The 19,995-nt window shown below is 39.0% G+C and overlaps 2 protein-coding genes across 2 annotated transcripts in view; one reads left to right on the forward strand and one right to left on the reverse strand.

Moving 5' to 3' along the window:
* LOC145445648 (uncharacterized) overlaps positions 1-10,929 on the forward strand; it is a 61,637-nt gene extending 50,708 nt beyond the window's left edge. The window contains exons 15-23 of the mRNA XM_080323856.1: positions 262-391; positions 650-798; positions 862-1,043; positions 3,897-4,022; positions 6,730-6,840; positions 6,909-7,130; positions 7,605-7,759; positions 8,825-8,992; positions 10,029-10,929. Of these exons, the coding sequence (XP_080179982.1) occupies positions 262-391; positions 650-798; positions 862-1,043; positions 3,897-4,022; positions 6,730-6,840; positions 6,909-7,130; positions 7,605-7,759; positions 8,825-8,992; positions 10,029-10,102 (1,317 nt within the window). The 3' untranslated portion in view covers positions 10,103-10,929. The remainder of the gene's footprint in view (positions 1-261; positions 392-649; positions 799-861; positions 1,044-3,896; positions 4,023-6,729; positions 6,841-6,908; positions 7,131-7,604; positions 7,760-8,824; positions 8,993-10,028) is intronic.
* Positions 10,930-11,053: 124 nt separating this feature from the next.
* LOC145445699 (fibrinogen C domain-containing protein 1-like) lies at positions 11,054-14,058 on the reverse strand. Its single transcript, XM_080323860.1, has 3 exons — positions 13,681-14,058; positions 12,571-12,667; positions 11,054-12,037 (listed from the first exon to the last, which is right to left on the reverse strand). The coding sequence occupies exons 2-3, from the start codon at positions 12,603-12,605 to the stop codon at positions 11,731-11,733; spliced, it is 342 nt and encodes a 113-aa protein (XP_080179986.1). The 5' UTR covers positions 12,606-12,667; positions 13,681-14,058; the 3' UTR covers positions 11,054-11,730.
* Positions 14,059-19,995: the final 5,937 nt, after the last annotated feature.

Here is a 19,995-nt window from a genome sequence, read left to right on the forward strand (position 1 = left end):
AAATGAGAAATTACATTAATTAGAGTCAGATTCAGAGCGTCGTGGAAGCCCTGTTTACGGTACGACCGCTTTCGGAAAGAATGGTTCGTGGTTGCACTTCTTCTCGCATCCGACGAGGTGACTCGAGCGTGACCAACCATAGATACAGACCAAACCACCGTGACAAGACTAGTTGTCAAGACTGTTGAGTATTTGACTCCAGCACGAGAGCAGAAGCAACTATTTCTAATTTGATTTCACACCACTACCATCATTGTTTAGATATGCGATGAACACAAGGATTGTGCATCTGGAATCGACGAATGCCAGCCGGGCTGCATACGCAGTGCATTTTCCGATGAGCAGTCATTGATTACAAACAAAGGTGTTCTCGTGCTGGTTTGGATATTTAGTAAGTCATTTTTAGGCGAATTCAAGGCATCGCCAGCGTACAGAATAATCAATGATCATATTCAATTGCCAGTCGAAACAGTTCATAACACAACTCAGTACGCTGTAAATTAGTGGCTTATGCATAATTGGTCAGTTTGAACTGAATGGGGCTAAGCGAAAAGATTCTAAGATGCAAGCGTGAATCACGCCTATTTGAATTTAAGAACCGCAGAATAACTTACGTGTGCATGTACATTGTACATCTGTACAATTTCAGGTATTTTCGCAATAATCGGCTGCACCGTGGTCGTTGTGTCAACTTTGCATGACATCGTGGAGACTGCCGGGCGGGCTGACAACTCACCGCATTCAAATATAAGCAAATTGCTTATACTAAGTCTGTCCATTTCGGACTTACTCGTTGCGGTAACAAATCTTAGATGTGTTCTGTAAGTAATATTTGAAATTTATTTTGTGTCATGATTATAGGTTTACACCATTTCGATATGCATCAAAGCCGTGGAGGTGGAGGGTCGATATTGCACTATTGATTTAGAATGGAGGACTAGCAGCACTTGTTCAATTCTGGGTGCTTTGCTGATCATCGGGTCTGAACAATCCGTTCTGACGATGGCTTTGATAACAATATATCGGTTGCGTGGTGTCATGAGGTAACGTGAGTCTATACGATGTTGGAAAGTTGATTTTTCGAAGCTGTTTTATGATGATTCAATATGCAGTAGTTAACAACAAATTAAAATTTTGAGGATTGTATGCTTGAGATATACAACCGAGCTTCTTTGTCTATTTCATCCTTCCATTGAAACTCTATTGAGATACATACATCAATAGCGTGGCATAAAGAGACATATAATCGGTCAAATATATCTGTCGTTGCATATATGACGAATCGTGATATACGGAAAAAACTGAAGTCTACAATTCATCGTTTCAATATGTTGTTGTTTGTTGCTGAAAGCAGGACCATAGCTATACAAAATACGCTTTACAGAGTCCGTGAACGCCACAGTTAAGGAGATGGAGAGCACACCTTGATCAATAGTTTTTGCTTAGCAAAAGGGCGCAGCTACTAGCTGACTGTTTCGATTCAGAATTGAAAATTAGGCCTCGCATCGACGGAAGCGTGAACACATCATGAGGTTATACGCGTGTGCGTTTAATACGCCCCTTTTTAGTGATGAAAACAAGTTTTATGTACATATTTATGTTGGAGATGGGACTATGGGATGCCGTTTCAACATGCATGCATAGTCATATTATCCATATTTTGTGTGCTGTCATATGGACAATCATCTTGGCCCCAAGGCTTAGCAGATAGGAAAAAGTATTAGTCAGTTATAAAATAGTCCTCAGTCGCGAATCATTGTGCCCAGGAAATCTATCTATGTTTAGTATAGCAATAGCATATCAGTTGGATTCTGAGAATTTCCGACATAATATTTGTCATAACATGGACGACAGGATCCCACGTTCGAGCTTCAGTCAATCATGAAGGAAGTTTGGCACTGGGCAAGTCTAGTTGGTCCGCATTACTGATCTTAACGTTTGCTGATATTTACCATAGAGTTGCCATGATACATGGAGCAGACTGATTGCCATATATATTCGTCTTGCATTCATATTATCACGAACTATAGCATGATTAAAGTTAGAATATCAGAAAATTGATCGTATCGCGAAAGATCGGTATCCTACGCGCCCGCCGTTGAAATTACCGTTTTAGTCAGGGATGTAATGGCTCGAATCGCTAGTTTATGCTGACTCGACTTGATTCGAGTTATTTTCCTAAATTAGGGAAGTAGACTCGACTCGGCCTGAATGAATTCGTGTATTAAATCGACTTGTACTCGAGTCATTGCACATGACGTGTCTCAGTCACGTGACTCGAGACTGGAGCTGTCAAGATAGTCATTTCGTAGTACCTTCGAAGAATAATGAAGATAACACATTATTCGTTATCCTCTATTACTACTGGTACTTGAGAAATAGGGTTAGAATCTGCCCAAGGCGGGGAAAGTAGCATATTAAAAGGGCAAAGCATTCTACGTAACCATGTCCTAGTGTTGCTGTACGTCCGGAATTTCTCGGTCATGTCCAGAATGTCACTGTTCAGTGTTCAAACTACATCCAGCAGGAAATTCTAAAATATGTCAAAATGCCCGGCATTTTTAGGGTCTGAAATAGGATCAATTTTTTTAGTAAATCATTTAGTAAAATATTATTTTGAGGCAGATTTATGCCACTTGAACTTTTTATTCGCGGTGCGCGTGAATTAATGTCACATTCATTGATTTTAACATGTGAACCACCGCCCTCGCAAAAACATAAAATAAAAATTACTAACAATGACCTCATGATGACTTCAGGCCCCCAGTCAGTTTGACAACCACAGATACAGATGCTTTAGTCAAAGATAGTGACTCTAAATCTGAGGGTCATTTGTCTTCATTATGGGGTTCGCGAATATGTTGAACGTAATCCGTTTCCAAAATAGGCCGTGAGTGAGTCTGACCAATAGTGCTGACCGTTTTTCAGTAATAATTAAGCTTATCAAGAGTTGAGCTTGGCCATAGACCACCTGATGTGCAATCTGCTGTTGTGAACAGGCATTTAGGCTCATAAATAGTCTCATCCGTGTGATATGACATGACTTTACCATCTATAACTAGGCTCCATGCATTTTCGAACTCATCACCTCCACCAGCCATGATCATGTGGGCAACTATGATCATGTGGGCATAGAGAGGATTTGAAAATGTTAGAGTGATACATGAAAAAACCAATATTATGGACAGATTTAATGCACAAAATTTGACTACCAAATGTATATAGAAACCACATGAATATAGTAGGCCCCCAGAAGTCGATTACCTTATGGTGAGTTCAGGATCAGTGTTTATTTGGACGGTGGATAGATGGGGAGAGGGGTGTAGGGGTGGTGGTGGAAATATTGTTTCGATCTTGGTCTCGGTTACAACACCCAACCACATAAATGCACCGACCTAACCGAACCACATGAATGCACCGATCTAACATTATGGCGGCTCCCAATCCGGATCGTGACCGCCTCTGGTCGATAGCCAAGGTCTTGCTAATGTGACGCCATAATAACAGACAATGTGTCATACCCCATCTAATAATGCGCTATGGGGCGCTAAAAATTGCCCTTAATTTGCTACACAAAAATATGGTAACCGTACCCTATCCGAGTTGTGAAAACGGTGGTTAAACATGAAACTGAACAGTGAACACACTTACTCTAGTCTCAACACCATTTGACTCGGGCTTGACGCCCTGATCCCTGACTTGGACTTGGACTTAACTTGGTGGTGAAATGAAAATGAATTTACTTGACTTGAGTCAAAGTCATAACACGGAGATTGCTTTGTGACTCTACTAAACCTTGTTAATTGGTACAACCTTGCGTTTTAGCTCGTCATCGAATTTCATATGTTATATCCCACGTGTCCTGGTCCTACCAAAAATACTTTAATTTATTCCAGACCATTTTCAAAGCCAAAGATGAAGCGAGCACTTATGGCAGTTGCAACTACCTGGATGATATCCATACCGTTAGGATTGATACCGATAATTCCTGCCAACGAGGATTACTTTCTCAAACATATATCGTAAGTGAATTAGGCCTACACCGAAATTCTCAGCAGTGTGGAGGGTGCAAAATGCACGACGAATGCAACTCAGTAATTAACGAGGATGCTTTCCAGATACTTCATGGGTTGACCAGTTCACACACCTCATATCAATCTCATGAAAGCTGTAGAGACCGAAATATTGGTATATAGGATTTGTAATCAAGCAATCGAATGGAGTAACACATACTTCTTACACCTATGGTCATTGGTCATTGTCCGTTATTTACCAAGATGCACCAGGCAATTTTATAACTGTAGTAGCGAATGACTACAACATTATCGAAATACCTAAGTAGATATTGTCCGCTTTCCATATTTACACAATTGGATAAGTATTGAGCCACTTCGACTTATATACTGAACAGTATATTGGAAAATTACTTACCAATCGTACTTTGGATTCAGAAATACACAAATCAGTCTTGGATTGAGTATGTGACACGTTTATGAGTGAAATTGTCGCAAGAAACGCATGAACGGACCAAAATATATGTTCATAGAAGTCACATATTTGTAATTTCATTGTTAATTTTCACCTAGTTGCGAAGATGCATCTTGCAATTTTAAATTTAGCCGCCTTCCATTAATTGCTAAAAGTATGAAATCCTGCGATCATACCTACTTCTTCGAACCGGGCGTACTCACTGAATTGGTTTTCAACCTTTCATAGTCTACATCTGAGGCAGCGAACCCGAGATAAGGTTTTCGAGGGGCCAGCGAAGTAATTTTCGAAAATAGGTATATTACAAAAAATATAATTACCCTAGTAATTTATCATGAACTTGCAAGGCTAACCAAAAAGCTGAATAATCCGACGGCGAAATCTTGGATGTTGACGACTACAATATCAGTTCCGACGCATTTATTAGGTATGACCATAAATTACGATATTTCATGACATGTTTATTGGACTTGAAAATGTTCTTGGCACTTCGCGCGATTTCTTGCCTTTAGTATTGGCTTTTAAATATTGAAAATTAAAATATAAGCCCAATTTACAGAAATGAGTTGAACTATATTATTCGCAATTATGAGAAAACGTGTCGTCCAACATACGACTTCGGGTCTGCACTCGCAGAAAGATCGTCGGCGACGAAACCTTTTCCCGAAATGATAGCCGCATGTTCACCGAAATCTTAGACATTGATATCTCCAAGTGCCCAATTGGTATGTCCTTGCGAAATGAGACCCGCCGTATACAAAGGAGACCCGCAATATATGCAATAAAATATATTATTGAGCGGATTCATTGTTTAACATTAAAAAAATTTCGCGCTCGGCGGAGCTAGGACTTTTCATGACATCGCTGTTTATTGCTTTTTATGCGCAACAAGATCAGTCGTGCGTTCACCGTTACCTAATCCGGCCCAGTCCCATTTAGCGACTAATGAATGTTGATCAACATTTAAGTGGCCCGCGCAATTATTTGTAAATCTCATGTAGCCTGCTCGCCGAAAAGGTTGGCTATGCCTGGTTTACATTCACTAGGAGTAGATGTACGATGTGTTGAAAATCGCGACGTGTACATGTAATTACGGTAGAATTCACTGCATTACTTCTATTGCTACTCGGGTATCAACCAATGTTCCCTCTAATTTTTCACGCGTCTGCTCGCATTCACCAACTCACTGCGCGGTCGCTTAGACAACAGAGCGTAACGACTAAAAACAAAGGTCATTACTTTGAGTGGATTGTCGAATTACCCACTATTCTCGTGAATTGTGTGGTTCGACTAAAAATAGGTCATCACTTTGACTCTCTTGCGTGCTGCTTAGATTTTATGTGCGCGCAGAGACCGCGTCATAATGCACAATTGCTTGCGCACGCGCGCAGCTTAGAGAGAACAGTGGTTTCAACGATGATTAATCCGAGTACCTCTTCATCTGCGATTCATTGGTGGTGGCCAATTGGGTATTTTATCAATTATAATTCACTTTGTATACAATTGGCGGGTATATTCCAAGACTATTTAACGGTCACAAAACATTTACTAGACAGAGTAGAGACGGGCAACATTTTTGATCAAACAGCACATACGGGTTTCCGAACAATTGCGCGGGTCACTTAAGTGTTTTGGCCTGTTATGTCGCTTGATATTGACGAGCTAAAAAGGGTAACGGTCAGCGCATGAGTTATCGTGATACGAATCTAATCGTGGACATTTACGTTATGAAAAATCAGTGTACATTCATGTTATAGCCGCGCGAGGCACGAAAATACTTCAAAGTACAATTCGGGCAATGCTATTGGTACTTCCATAATTGCGGGTCAAATTTGCACCCCATTGCTCAAATCGCAAGGACAGAGGTGGCCTATTAGGCGCCCGTATATATTATTATATCATCTGAGGGCTACGTCAATGGGTTAGAGCCGATTTATGAGTCATCAAATTCTCAAATCTCTCAGTCTTTCTATGGTCATTTTCAGTTGAAGTTTAAATTACGTCGATAAATAGTTCTGTTATTATTATACATTATCTCGACAATGACAGTGCGGGTCACGGATTGACCACCCCTAACACGGAGAAACCAATATTCAAAAACACGTCAATTGTGTCAGCAGTCAGATAGTTCTCTATTGAACACTCATCATTTTATTAGGTCATAAATATGATGAAAATAGCGATAACAAAATTGACCGGCCATACAGGAACACTGATGATACCAGTTATCTATTCGAATAGGTTCAACGACACGTCGATGTTCAAAACAAAAGTAAGTCAGACCGATAAGGACCGCATTCTCAACTGGTTCGGCTTAATGAACAACGGCACGAACCATTTGAACATGGACAGGTAAAAACAAACCTATTGACTGATGATTACGAATTCTAGGTCACGAAAGTCTTGTTTGATTTATACAGCAGCACGCAGTGGGCTAAACTAAGACGATTGCTCGCTCAACTCAGTTCCAGTCGGCCCATTACACCGACCTACGAATTCGGATACTACTCAAGCCACACAGTGTGTCTACCCACACTGTTTCCAGACCGACAAGACACTTCATGGATGTACTCGTTTCTTTTTCTAATGATCAATTTCCTGGCATTTTTCATGATGATGGTCTGCTACATCGCTTTGTACAGGTTCGAAGATATGTTAGGAAATTAGACAAACTATTGGTGTTCATTCTGTACCAGTAAAACGTTTGGGAATTTTTCTGAAAGACAATTTACGGTCCGATAAAATCATGGAAATCCTCAACAATACTTAATCACAAGCTTATTAAAAATAATAAAGAATAGCTTCGACTAAGCTGCATGACTTGAGGGAGTTATTAAACCGATTGGACGGATTTTTCATAAGATGGGTCATTGTCAGAAACTCACGAGAAAGTTAGCAACCTTGTGCATACAACTATTTTCATTTCATGTAGGCTATTTACAGAGTGTGAGGTCGAACTCCACTAAACATGACATGTTCCGTTCTATTTTTGGCAACAACGACACCACATTCATTCTATTTATCGCAGAACAATCTCCGGTCCACGAGAATACAAATGTGCTATTTTTAAAATGAGCCAGATATACCGTCATATTCTAACTGGAAAAATTGAACAGGAAGGCTAACAATAACAAAGCCTTGGAATCGGAAGCCGAACGTGACAAAAGGAACAAACAAAGCGCTGCCATGCAACGCAAAGTCACCAGGATCCTCGTGTCCGATTTTCTCTGCTGGATGCCTGTCTGCGTCATGGGTTTCTTACAGATAGCAGGTGCCTATGATATGGGGCGCCAATGTAATCCATACACAAGACAGAATGGGTCTAATCAATCAACGACGCTACTCAGGTCGAAGTGGAAGAAATACCGTAAATTACTTCCCAAGAATAATAAAACGTATATATTTCAAATAAATGTCAAAGATTCATCAAGTAGAAGTATAAATGAAAGGTCTGAAAGTACTCAAGTAAGTATTTGCCTAAAGTAGTTTTGTCAGATGTATTCGTATATTTTTTGCTTTTGATTATGAGATGGAGCTAGTTTTGTAAGGGCTATACCTATACTCGCGACTAACTTAAATGACAATTGCGGCCTATTTCAGCGCGAGTGCTGAAATCAGTAATCGCTGGTATTCAGATAGAAGTAGAGTAACGTAGATTTATATCCATGTACCAAAAGAAGTTGCGATTTATAAGTATCCTATGCCTGGATTTTCTTAGGAAACTGAAAGTGGAAGAAGCCCTAAATTATGTACCGACTCAAGTACGTAGTGCAATTGGGCATAACGCACTCGGTTTCGTTGGAAAAATAGAAGTACTCCGTTAGAGACCATCTGTTTTTGTGACGATTTCACATGTAGACGAGATGCGAAGGTATGATAATAACATTAAACTTTTCAAAATTCAAATTATATAGTAAGTAAGTAAGTAGTCAATACTGTTCAAGTAGTGCGGCAAAGTAGGGTAAACTCATAGCCACCTGAGGAAGTAGTGCAAGCAAATTATAGTAGGACCCACTTCGAAAAAGCATAAATTGTTCGCTACTGACAACATCTGACGATATATTACGATAATCGTACGCAAAATTTCGGATGCTACATTGAGTATGATCCGAACTGACTGTAGTAACACGGATTAAGGGTGGTAACTTGAGAACTAAACATGAATATATCCCTGATAAGACTTGGTTTTCTTTTGCCATGTATCTTCCGGCAGGTCTTTTCCCCTCAGATAAGCAATTTTGAGATAATGTAGTGTTTTGCGTCGGGCATATTAAAACTTGCCAAATTTTCAGCCCGTAATATAAGTCATGTTATTAATAATTGTTTTATGTTTCAGGCGTTGATATTCCGAACGACGCGTACCTACCAACAGGCTTACTCATCCTTCCCATCAACAGCGCCCTCAACCCATTTCTCTACTCAAACCTTCCTGATATCATTTTAGCTCAAAAGAGCAAAATTGTGTCGCGGATTGCGGAATCATTGCGTAGTTCACGGGTCGGAGGTGAGTGAAAATGATTAGCGGAAGGTGGGTACAATAATAGATATAAAGGCGCAATGGTACATCGTGAATATTTTTGGAAACGAAACAGGAAGAATATACATCGTTTCGATGATTTAGTAGTGTCATATCAACCGTAATCCTGATGTGGTTTGATTTTGGCAGCGTCGCCGCCTTTGTGAGATAATGGCGATTTGCTAAATTTCGCTAACCTGCGTAAATTTATATCGCTACCTTTCTATCGTGTTTTAGGTGAGTATTATCTCCCTCGTTTGGTTTGCTTGAAATCACTACACAGCATATTCAGAGCAGTTATCGTCGCACTGTATGCTAGTTTAGGTGCAGGATTGTGATTTTAAAATTTTGGCGGCATTTTTGCACTTAAGAAGTGGTTGGGGCACATTGACACAATTACGTTGCGACACAATAGTTCATTGATATCCAATCCAAATCTGAGAAAATAGATAATAATTAGTAGAGGAGTGCCCAGAGGCAGAATCGTCACCAAAAAAACATCTCTGGAACTGTCACGCAATAAATTTAAGACATTAAGCTAATTTCCCCCCGTTATAATCAATGTGGACTGATAAGATGGCAACTAATGAGTTTCATTTCGATTCCAAACTTCGGGATGTAAACTAAATCTAGTCTAGGACGCCTGCTGACCCATCATTTTCTTCAACAGATCTCAGTTTCTTGTTAACTGATGCGCTGGTAATTTTTTTAATATATTGTCCCGTTTTCCCCATCGCTTATGCCATTGTACCTCGCTTATGGAGAACAATGGAAATAGAAAGGTCGGTTTTTCAATTGGATGTGCTTTCGCAATTTCTTCGTATCTTCAAATTCCTTTCTTGGAAATATGGGTTGTATGTTAATTTATCGGACCTGGCGTTTCTGGATTTGTAATATTATTAAGACCAAAAATTTGATTTTTGGCCCATTGTGCCCCTTGTTCCTACACTTAATGCTGAATACTTAACTTAACAATGACTCGACTATTAATCTTATTCCAAGTGATGTAACCTACTGTTTTAAGAGTCAGCGGTAAACACACTTCCTACACGGGACGGAAGGATACAGACGATTAGTATCGGAAAGAACAGAGAATAAGTAATTTCGGAAATGAAAACCTGAACGAGTACACTGGAACGACAAAAATAGATCTTGTGAATTGTATCAGATTTCGTTTGAGATATTTTACTTGGTAATAGTATTGACATTATGTGATAGATTTATTTAAACTTGATTTAAATTGAGTCTGCGTAATTGATATTGTCATATGTGTTTTAAAAATGTCATCTGCCGCCTATCGTTGTTGTTGCACTCTAATTTCTTGCTTTATTATAGCTCGAAGGATCATAATTTTATTTTCGTTTCGTGTTTGCGTTCGTTCTTTTCATGCACTCTTTTTACCCCGTTCATGGATATCAACTTGGTGTTTCGGTGATATGTCTAATATTTTACATCATTTACGAAGGTTTGGAGTCGCAACTGTCTGAATGCTGATTGCTTTATAGGACGAATTCGACCGACATTGAAAATTTCGAGGCAGGCGTGGCTTTGCGTTCCTTCCGAATGTTGTGTAAATGACTGCATATAGAATTGTTTATATTCTAATTGAGTATGGGCATCAAAATGGAATGAGACATGTGTCGGAGATGTGTGAGGAGTAATATTACTCCTTCTTCTGTTCCTCTTCCCTCCTCCTCCACGAGACATACAGAAAAAGGCTCAAGCGTAAATGAAGTTTTTGTCATAGGTTGTTGACAGTTAATTTGTCGGTACTGCGAATGGAAATCCTCAATACGAGATCTCGATTTGCTTACAATGCAGATTTCGAATAAAACAATAAGCACTTCAGTGTCGATGCCGACCGGACCGCATTTTTGATGCACAAACGACTGAGTTAATATTGTTTTTATTGCTACTAGTTTTTTGTCGAATTTTCTACACAAGTCAATTATTCCGTGATATTGTCATTTAATTGTCAGCACAACGAATAAAATATTTTATTCGAAACATAGCCATATAGGATCCGAGTAAATTAATCGAAAAAATGAGTCCTCTAAAAAAACGGTGTTTATTTGTATATTACAAGCCGCGAATCTCAAAAATATATCTTTTAACAATATAAGTTATGCACAATACGATATATAAATATTGAGAATAGGTCCATCCGGGAAATCGTTTTGCAGCAGTCGGCCTCCCACACCAGAGTAAAAATAACTCATGCTCAGTTAAAGTTCTAACGATATCGCGAAATTCATAGGTCGTCAGCCTATCAAAAAACCAACACCAACAAACCAAAACGTGACATCATTTGGCGAGTCAGGAATACCGTGCAACACAATGCATCGATTTCGCATCGAATATATAAGAAAATCATGCTACGCTACGTGTTTGTAATAACGTAAAACCTGGCTAGTGATGTACAACAGGCATTGGCTGTTTTACGGCAGATAATCGCTTTAGCATTCAAATTATATTCACGCGAGCAAAACTATTAGAATGAACGTGATTTCTCATACTGCTATTCACATGGACATCGAGTTATATATGAGGGAAAAGAACTCTCAAACTGTATGGATTACTGTGAGTAAATCTCGTTTGAACATTCATTATAAAACAGATTTATTTAAATGAACTATCCGAATCACGGTTCTGAGCCTGGGAGTCGACTTAATCGACAAACGTTCATTACATATAGTCGTCTAGTATATTGAAGTCTATCATTCTTTTCATAATCTTGTGCGAATCTTCAGCTCTGTGTATTTGAGGCTATTGGTGGTACCTTCGTGAAACCACCAAATTCCTTTCGGGCCCGTTTTGCTGAAGTTTCCATTGAGATTTACGGGGCCGCAGTCGGTATACCACCAGCCTCCTTCGAGGTGAGAGGCGCAATTCAGTGACTGATGATCATCGTTATCCTTGTCTTTCGTTGTAAATTTTCGATTGTTATTATAAGAGAGACGATCGCTTGTGTTTCCGGAGTATCCGGATACGGTCAGCGTATAGTTGTCAGAACCGGGCCCGACTTGGAAATTGCTGGGAAATAAGAATCTTCGATAATAGCATTTATGACTGCAAGAAAATTCTGTCGTCAACTAGGGCTGGGATGCCTTGAGATGTTGAGACTACTCAAATGTGAGATCACATCTTAGCGACATTTTCTCACGGATAGACTGTTTTGTTGGTGCGAATTTTGCAATGCGTTTTCATTTCTCTGTATTTGATAATATCATAAAGACTAAGAACGTATTCTAATTCCTGCTGATGGGACGCGGAATGTTTTCAAAATAGAATGTGGGTAAGAGGACCACTGCATCAATCTTACCTGTATCTGGCCACTGAATAAATTCCTGTATCTTTTTCGATCACGTTAACTTCCAATTCCACATTTCCTTCCTTTGTCCTTTCATGTAATTTCTCAAGTCCTAGAGACAAACGTCGCGAAAATATGAAAATCGTGAATTTTGAATCCATCTACTTCCCAGAATCTGCTTCATTACCCAGGTTATAACCAAACTGTCATCGGCAAATTCCTACAACCTTGTGGAATCGAAACAAAACCTTCCTACCTTGCCAGAAATCCCCTCGACAACTCCCAAATCATTTCACGTAATCATCCCATCCACGGTAGAAATCCACATCTCCATTCATTCTTCGCTGGAAAACCTGTAACGGTATTCAACAAAAGAAATCTGATGATTTCTGTCTGAGTGCGTTCAAGGCTGTGACGGTTACAACGTTATTTAGACTAGGGGTGTCGAACATATGTTTGGTTGGCCGCATCCGGTCCGCGAAGCAATTCCCAATAGATTGAAAAATGCTTGTATTATCCAGCGCATTTTTAACAAATTATGGAATTTTTAGTAAGATTTACTTCAAATAAATAATATCTTGTGACAGCAAATGTAGATATTATTCATAGGCCACATTATACCCAGCCGATTGCGGTGTTGTTGTTTCTCTCTATTTAGGAACAATTCGCTAACATTGTCACTCAATTCCGAGATAAAGACAAAAAGTTGATACAGAGTTCAGAGTTTTCTGGCAAAATGGACCCACAACTAGTTAAGTTAGTCTGCAGGATAGAATTAAAGAGTTACACAGATATATAAGTCAAACGTCTGTGACTGCACTGTTATATCACTTCTAACTCAAAAGGTCCCGGCCTCGAGAAAAATCCAAGTCGCGATTTCATATTAATGAAGCGAATTCCAACTTCCACGTTTGCAGTTGAATTTATTGTGTTCCACACAACGCAGCGGGCTGGCGCCAGTATAGCCTAAAACAAAGGGATCGTTGAATATGACAACTTTTATCATGGTTAAGGCCACTGTTTTAGGGGTTAGCTACTGTATTCAACCGCCCAGTTATCGTATGATTGCTAGTTTCATTCTTTACAAATAACGATGTAACCACTATGATCTGTAATAATAATGTAATAAACTGTTTTGTATATTGGCTTGATAATATAGGTATTCAAATAAAAATCAATGGCATGGAATTTGAGGTAATATTTCTTATTCATTGGAGTGGTGCAGTCGGCGAGCGATCAGTTTCAATCCGGCACGCGGCGCAAGTTGAGTTCGACACCTCTGATTTGGACCTTTTGTAAATCTGCAAGCTAGTTGCTATCAGCGCAGTAAACGCTCCACGTCTGAAAGATTTCGATTTCGACTTACAGTTCATTCCTTATCAGCTACACATTTCTTCTCATCCACTGCCCTGAGCTGAGTTTCCTTCTGCATCACCGATATCCTTTCCGGAACCTTCATGAAAGCTACACAAAAGAAAAGGTTCAGTGACGACATAAAACTGCTACTTTACCAACCTCACAATCCCCCTGTGAAATCCATTTCCCATTTATGTATTGCCTCAGGCAAACTGCCGCTGCAATGGAGAAAGTGGAATCCGATTCATATTCGAACACAATTTAATCGTACCTGAAGAACGCGGGTATATCAAAACGAATCCAAACACAAAAATATCCAAATCTTGAACGGCATTCCAGAAGCAATTTGGTATTGAATATCAGCAACCGCGCCGTTGCGTATACTGCTCGACTCAATAAATAGATAGTGGTGGATAGAAGAACATGCGCGAAAATATAGCTACTAAGCCACAAGCGCAAATGCTTTTCTAGATTATGTGTCCATCAATTTATTTCGAATTTCATTTTTCTACACAAACATCTATTGCAATGCGTTTGCAACGACGATATGCTACACTACGGTGCTGAATATAATATTGGGGAAGTCAGATCATTGATTGTTATGAAATACGTGGAATCGCGTTTGCAAGTAAACTCAATCTATGAAGTAATATACCTGACATTTTAACCTAACCTAAACAAAACATTGCACCACAACCACCACACAACCAAAAACAATCAATATAAGCAATTGGATGACATGACGTGACCTTCTGATGATACTGGTTTACTGCTTGGCTATTATCAACCCCTTTCCAGGAAGTGAACCAGGAAGCTCACTTGATGAAACTCAGTACCATTAAATTACGTGAAAATGTATAAACAAAAGTTTAGATCAGTGGTTCCTAATATTTCTGACCTCGTGGACCGGTAAAGCTTCAAAACAAGTGTTGCGGCCTTGTGAACCTTCAAAATCAAATTATTGAAAAATATAATTGTATGTGGTTCGACTGAAGTTTCCACAACGCAAAGCTCGCAAAGTTCTGATAAAGACCACTAAACTGATTGTGACCGTTCGCTATCCTTCGAAAGAAGTGCGACGTTGCTATCTGCTATAGCCTCTGTTATCCTGTCAAGTTTCGCTTGATTGCACGGTAGTAATTTAACGAAGTTCGCACAAAATTATGCGTAGCTTTCACATATAACTTGTCCGAAACGAGCTGTGTGCTACTATTAAACAGTTTCGTAAAACAATCGCACCTCCGTGACGTACACCCTAAGTCAAGGGCGGCCAACCACGAGTAGCTTTTGAGTGGCCCGCGCGGTTATTCTCGAATTTTTTATATTGTTAAAAAATAATTATTCAAGTTATTTATTATGAACTTTCAAGGCCCACCAGTAATTCCATTATGGTGACAACGAAATTTGGGATGTTGATGACTAAAATATCAGTTCTGACGCATTGACGTAGCAAGGCGCCATCCACATTTTTTTGTAAATCTTCGTTTATGACCATAAAAGTAGAACATTTCTTGGCGGACATATTGGACTTGAAATTTTTCTCAGCACTGCGCGTGATTTATTTCCGCTTGATTTCTTGCATTCAGTGCTGGTACCCCTCATGAAATTTAAAATACGTTTAATCTGCAAAAATGAGTCTGACTATATTCGCATTTATGAAAGAGCACGTCGTCCAACACGCAACTTCGCGTCTGTACTCGCAGCAAGATCGAAGGCGATGAAACAAATGCACAAAATTATAGATGCATGTTCACCGAAATCTTCGATATTGATATGTCCATTGTCAATATCCAAGCGACGAATAATTCTGTCCTTGCCAAATGAGCCCAGCGATATACAGAGGTGGCCCGAAGTATATGCAAGTAACAATATAATTGAATGAATTCATTCATGAACTTTCAAAAATGTCCGCGCCTTGCGCGACTAGGTGTCTTCATTACATAATTGTTATCCATTTTGATGCGTATTAAGATAAATCTTGTTGTCACAATTACCTAATCCGGCTCACTCATGTCGGACGACTAAAAATGGACGTCAACACTGGCCCGTGCAATGGCTCGTAAATCTAATGTGATCCTTTGGTCGAAACGGTTGGCCACCCCGGCCCTAAGAAGACCTCAACTCTCTATTACGACACTATGCCCAGCAATAAGTTCCAGATCTATAAATAAATTTTTTTAAAAACACAATTATGTTGCATTTCTCTAAATAATGGAAAAGAGTCCAAGTTGTTGCATTTTGAAAGTGAGATATAAAATTGTAGTATATTTAGCGGACCCACAGGAAACTTGCCACGGACCGGCGGTTGGGAACCACTACTTTAGGTGACAATTATTGTTAGTGATGCGCGTCAGTTTGTGCATTAAGTACCAACATTAATACTCTCGGACCCGATCTATATAATTGAATATTCACGAGATATAAAATCTTCTATTCGTGCTTACATAGGAGATATATCCCGAGCGGACATTCAAATAGTTTAGTATTTCAACCAATATTCGTTTGCAATTGGGCAATATGCAGCGCTATTTGAAATCAGGCATATTAAATCGAATCAGGTACTACGAATAACTGATTGAATGTTTCAAACCGAATCAACAGGACAAGTACGCTGCAATTACGTTGCATATTCTCATTGGCCATATGGGTTTCAATAGACATTAACCATGATGACTGACGTGTACCAGAGGTAGGCTACTCAACTGGCTTTATTTCATATTATATCATACAGTTCCTTAACAGCTTTTTAGTCAAAAATACTTGCTGTCACGCAATATATTTTGTAAAGCAGGAATTTATGATATTATGTCAGCACTTCTAAAATCTTACCTCTATGCAGCATCATTAGTTTGGCCTTAGTTGTGAAGATGCACGCTGTACCTTTACTACTAGTGCATTAATTCCTCTCTTCCACCCATATCAGAAATTCCGACCACGTCTATTCGTGATAACTGTACTGTTCTGCCTATCTCGCTTCCGGGTTCCATCTCGATGCGTTTCATTAGTTACAGAGTTCGGAGTCTTAGTGGTAACACTATTAAAATTTATCAGCTACACTCCAGATACTATTTAACACCAGACAACATCCAACATAGAACAAGTTTATTTTAACATCAAATGTCCGAATATTAATAAATCTTACGTAATATTGCATAAAACACGAAGAAAAAATATTTTGAATACAATGATATTCCCCGCAACGCCGTATTTGACAAAGAAGGTGGTTTTTGGAGATATTCGGTAGAATATAAATATCATTGAGCCAACTTTCATTCTCTTGTCGAAATGCGATATGTAGTCATAGACACAGTTGAAGTAACACTTTATATCAGTGGTTCTTAACCTTGTCCCACGCGCCCCCCTGGGGGCGATTTGAATTTTGAACGGGGGCGGACACGCTCAGGGGCGACATGGGGGGCGCTGGGCTCAGGGGGTGGTATGGGGGGAGGGCTGAGGAAAAATGGATTCGCATCAGATGGTTTACTAAGCACATATATGATCATATAGTAGAACTATAGTTCTATATATCCCTGAGTTCTCATTGCAAACTAACATTCGACAAAATCTGTCATCAAATACAACGTTTTTCGTTGCGCTCATCGTGAAATATCTACCGACCACGTTTCCATGAATGCAGTGGTTTATTTCAATTCATGTAAAATGAATGAGGCGTACTTTGAGATTGCTAAGTCCCCGTTAAAACATTCCCGTCACGCTAGCTACTCCAAGTCGTTTCGACACCTTTCCATCTTTTCACTGCTCGCAGTGTTGTGGCGTTTTGAAATGGTGAAAATATTAATAAACCGATACGTCTACTAATAGCTTGGGTGCATTTCCATAAAATCATTTTAAGTAGGTATTACATCCCGCAGCGCACTGCTTGTCGAAATCGAAAAGGCAGATAGGCTATTATACTACTTTTAAGAGTGATGCCCTTTGCACATTAAGGAAGTTTTGAAGCTTATTGACCAAAATGATTAACTAAATATACTTGTATTTGAGAGCTACAAATTTAAATCGTCAGAATATTTCTTCAAAATCGTATATCATAAATGATGATACCGCTTAGTGTTGTTACCGATTCATGTTAAAGTTAAAAGCTTGTTGCAGGACTATACTTTTAATGTGAGCAAATCCCTACAACATTCGCAGTTGATTTAGTAGTCACTCAAAGCAATAAAACGAAACCTAATGCAATTAACTTCCCCGTGTTGCCAATCGCAGAGGAGAATTCGGGATGTGTACATCGATCTTGAACCATATGCTGTGAGCCCGTGGGCTTTACCCAATGGTTCTTATAACAACCTAGATTTGATCCCGAAAATAGCATATACAATTATACCGTTAATAGTCGAGAGTGATCTAGTAGTGAAGTCCCAACCCGAAAGCGGACTTCTACCACTTACTCATTGTTTCTACTAAAGTCCTTAAATAGGGGGACGCCAGGCAACTTTTGAAAGGCGGCGCTGGAGTAAAAAAGGTTAGGAACCACTGCTTCATATGATACTTAAGTAAATACAATACTACTGCTAAGTTATCTAATTTCCGAATAAAAATTGTTAACGGTAAATATGGAGCATATGAGTAAACCAAAAGTTTGTAATACGAGCAATCAGTGGCAATTTAAGAGTGGAAACGTTATCGATCCGTTTAATCGTGTTATATTTCATTGGGCTGCGGCTTGCATCACGATAAAAAAACTCATATCATTATAGACACGTCGTAAATGCAGTTATTATCGTATATATTGATGTAGCTAACCACCGTTGCTTCTTAGGGTTGGATTTGAAAAGCAATTCATATGACACTTGCCTACTCTTAAAAATATTTTAGGAGTTCGGTGAGCATGTACAGTAGGGCTCTTCAAAAATGACTTTTTTTTTTCTCAAATCGTACTGGCTACTTGATAAAATTGTTAGGTTACCTAATTTAAGCCTACACACAAAATTTGGTTCAATTCCAGCCAGTAACCGCTTTGCTACAGGAGAAGAAAGTTTCCATTTATTATATAAAAATAAACAATAAAAAATTTAAATTTTTTTGTTCATGCCATGAAAGTGTTAGGCTGTCTATAGAAACGACGCTCACCAAATTTGGTTCAATTCCAACCAGTGGAAGCGGAGTTATTGCCGTCGAAAAATTTGGATTTGAATAAAATAGTATTTACGGTGACCGATTCTTTGTTTATTTATTATAGTTGTGCTCACCGTAAATACTATTTTATTCAAATCAAAAATTTTCGACGGCAATAACTCCGCTTCCACTGGTTGGAATTGAACCAAATTTGGTGAGGATCGTTTCTATAGACAGCCTAACACTTTCATGTGGTGAACAGGAAATTTTGAAATTTTTTATCATTTCTTTTTATATAATATATAAAAACTTTCTTCTCCTGTAGCAAAGCGGTTACTGGCTGGAATTGAACCAAATTTTGTGTGTAGCCTTAAATTAGGTAACCTAACAATTTTATCAAGTACCCAGTACGATTTGAGAAAAAAGTCATTTTTGAAGATAGATAGATAGATCATTTATTAAATTCGTCTCACCAGGAAAATTTGAAACATTCAAATAATCGGTATGGACAGGGAAGGGACGATACGACCAAGAAGTCATCTAGTCAATCCCTTCCCTATAGAGCATACAAATTATAACTCACGAGACAGACGAACACAATGATAAATTTCGAAAACACAAAAATAAAAGAGATCGGTATAAACGAACAACATACACATAAGAAAGCCATGTTCGAACAGCAACAACAACAGTGCATCAATTACAGACCAATAGGTTGATTAGAAGGGTCCAGCAAATAGTCTATCAGTGATTTTTTAAAACCGTTGAAGCTTCGTTCACGAATTGTAATGGGTACATTATTCCAGATGATAGGACCGGCTATCAAAAGAGATCGTTTGCAGAATTCCTTCCTTACTAAATTGTGGCGATAATTTGGTGCGGCTGAAAATCTGGTATTGTGACTATGGGTGGATGTTGATAGTTGTAATTTATCCCCCAAACTAAAGGCAAGCTGTTTATTGTGAAAACGATACATGAATTTAGCTACTTCCAGATATTTAATTTCTTCAACTCTCAATATTCTCCACTCCCGATATGACTTCCCAAGATTACATCGAAATGACCCCGTAAGGGCACGAATGGCGTCGTTTTGAATCACCTGTATTGGATGCAAAGTACTTTTGTTGCAGAAGCCCCAACTCAAAATTCCATATTGCAAGTGACTGTGAACCATTGCAAAATACACTTCTCGGAGCACCGTCTTCGGAACTAGATGTCTAAGGCGCCGTAAGATGCCAACACCACGGGAGAG

This window comes from Botryllus schlosseri, chromosome 1, assembly GCF_051294905.1.
Source record: "Botryllus schlosseri isolate E-star chromosome 1, Bs_hap1, whole genome shotgun sequence".
NCBI lineage: Eukaryota > Metazoa > Chordata > Ascidiacea > Stolidobranchia > Styelidae > Botryllus > Botryllus schlosseri.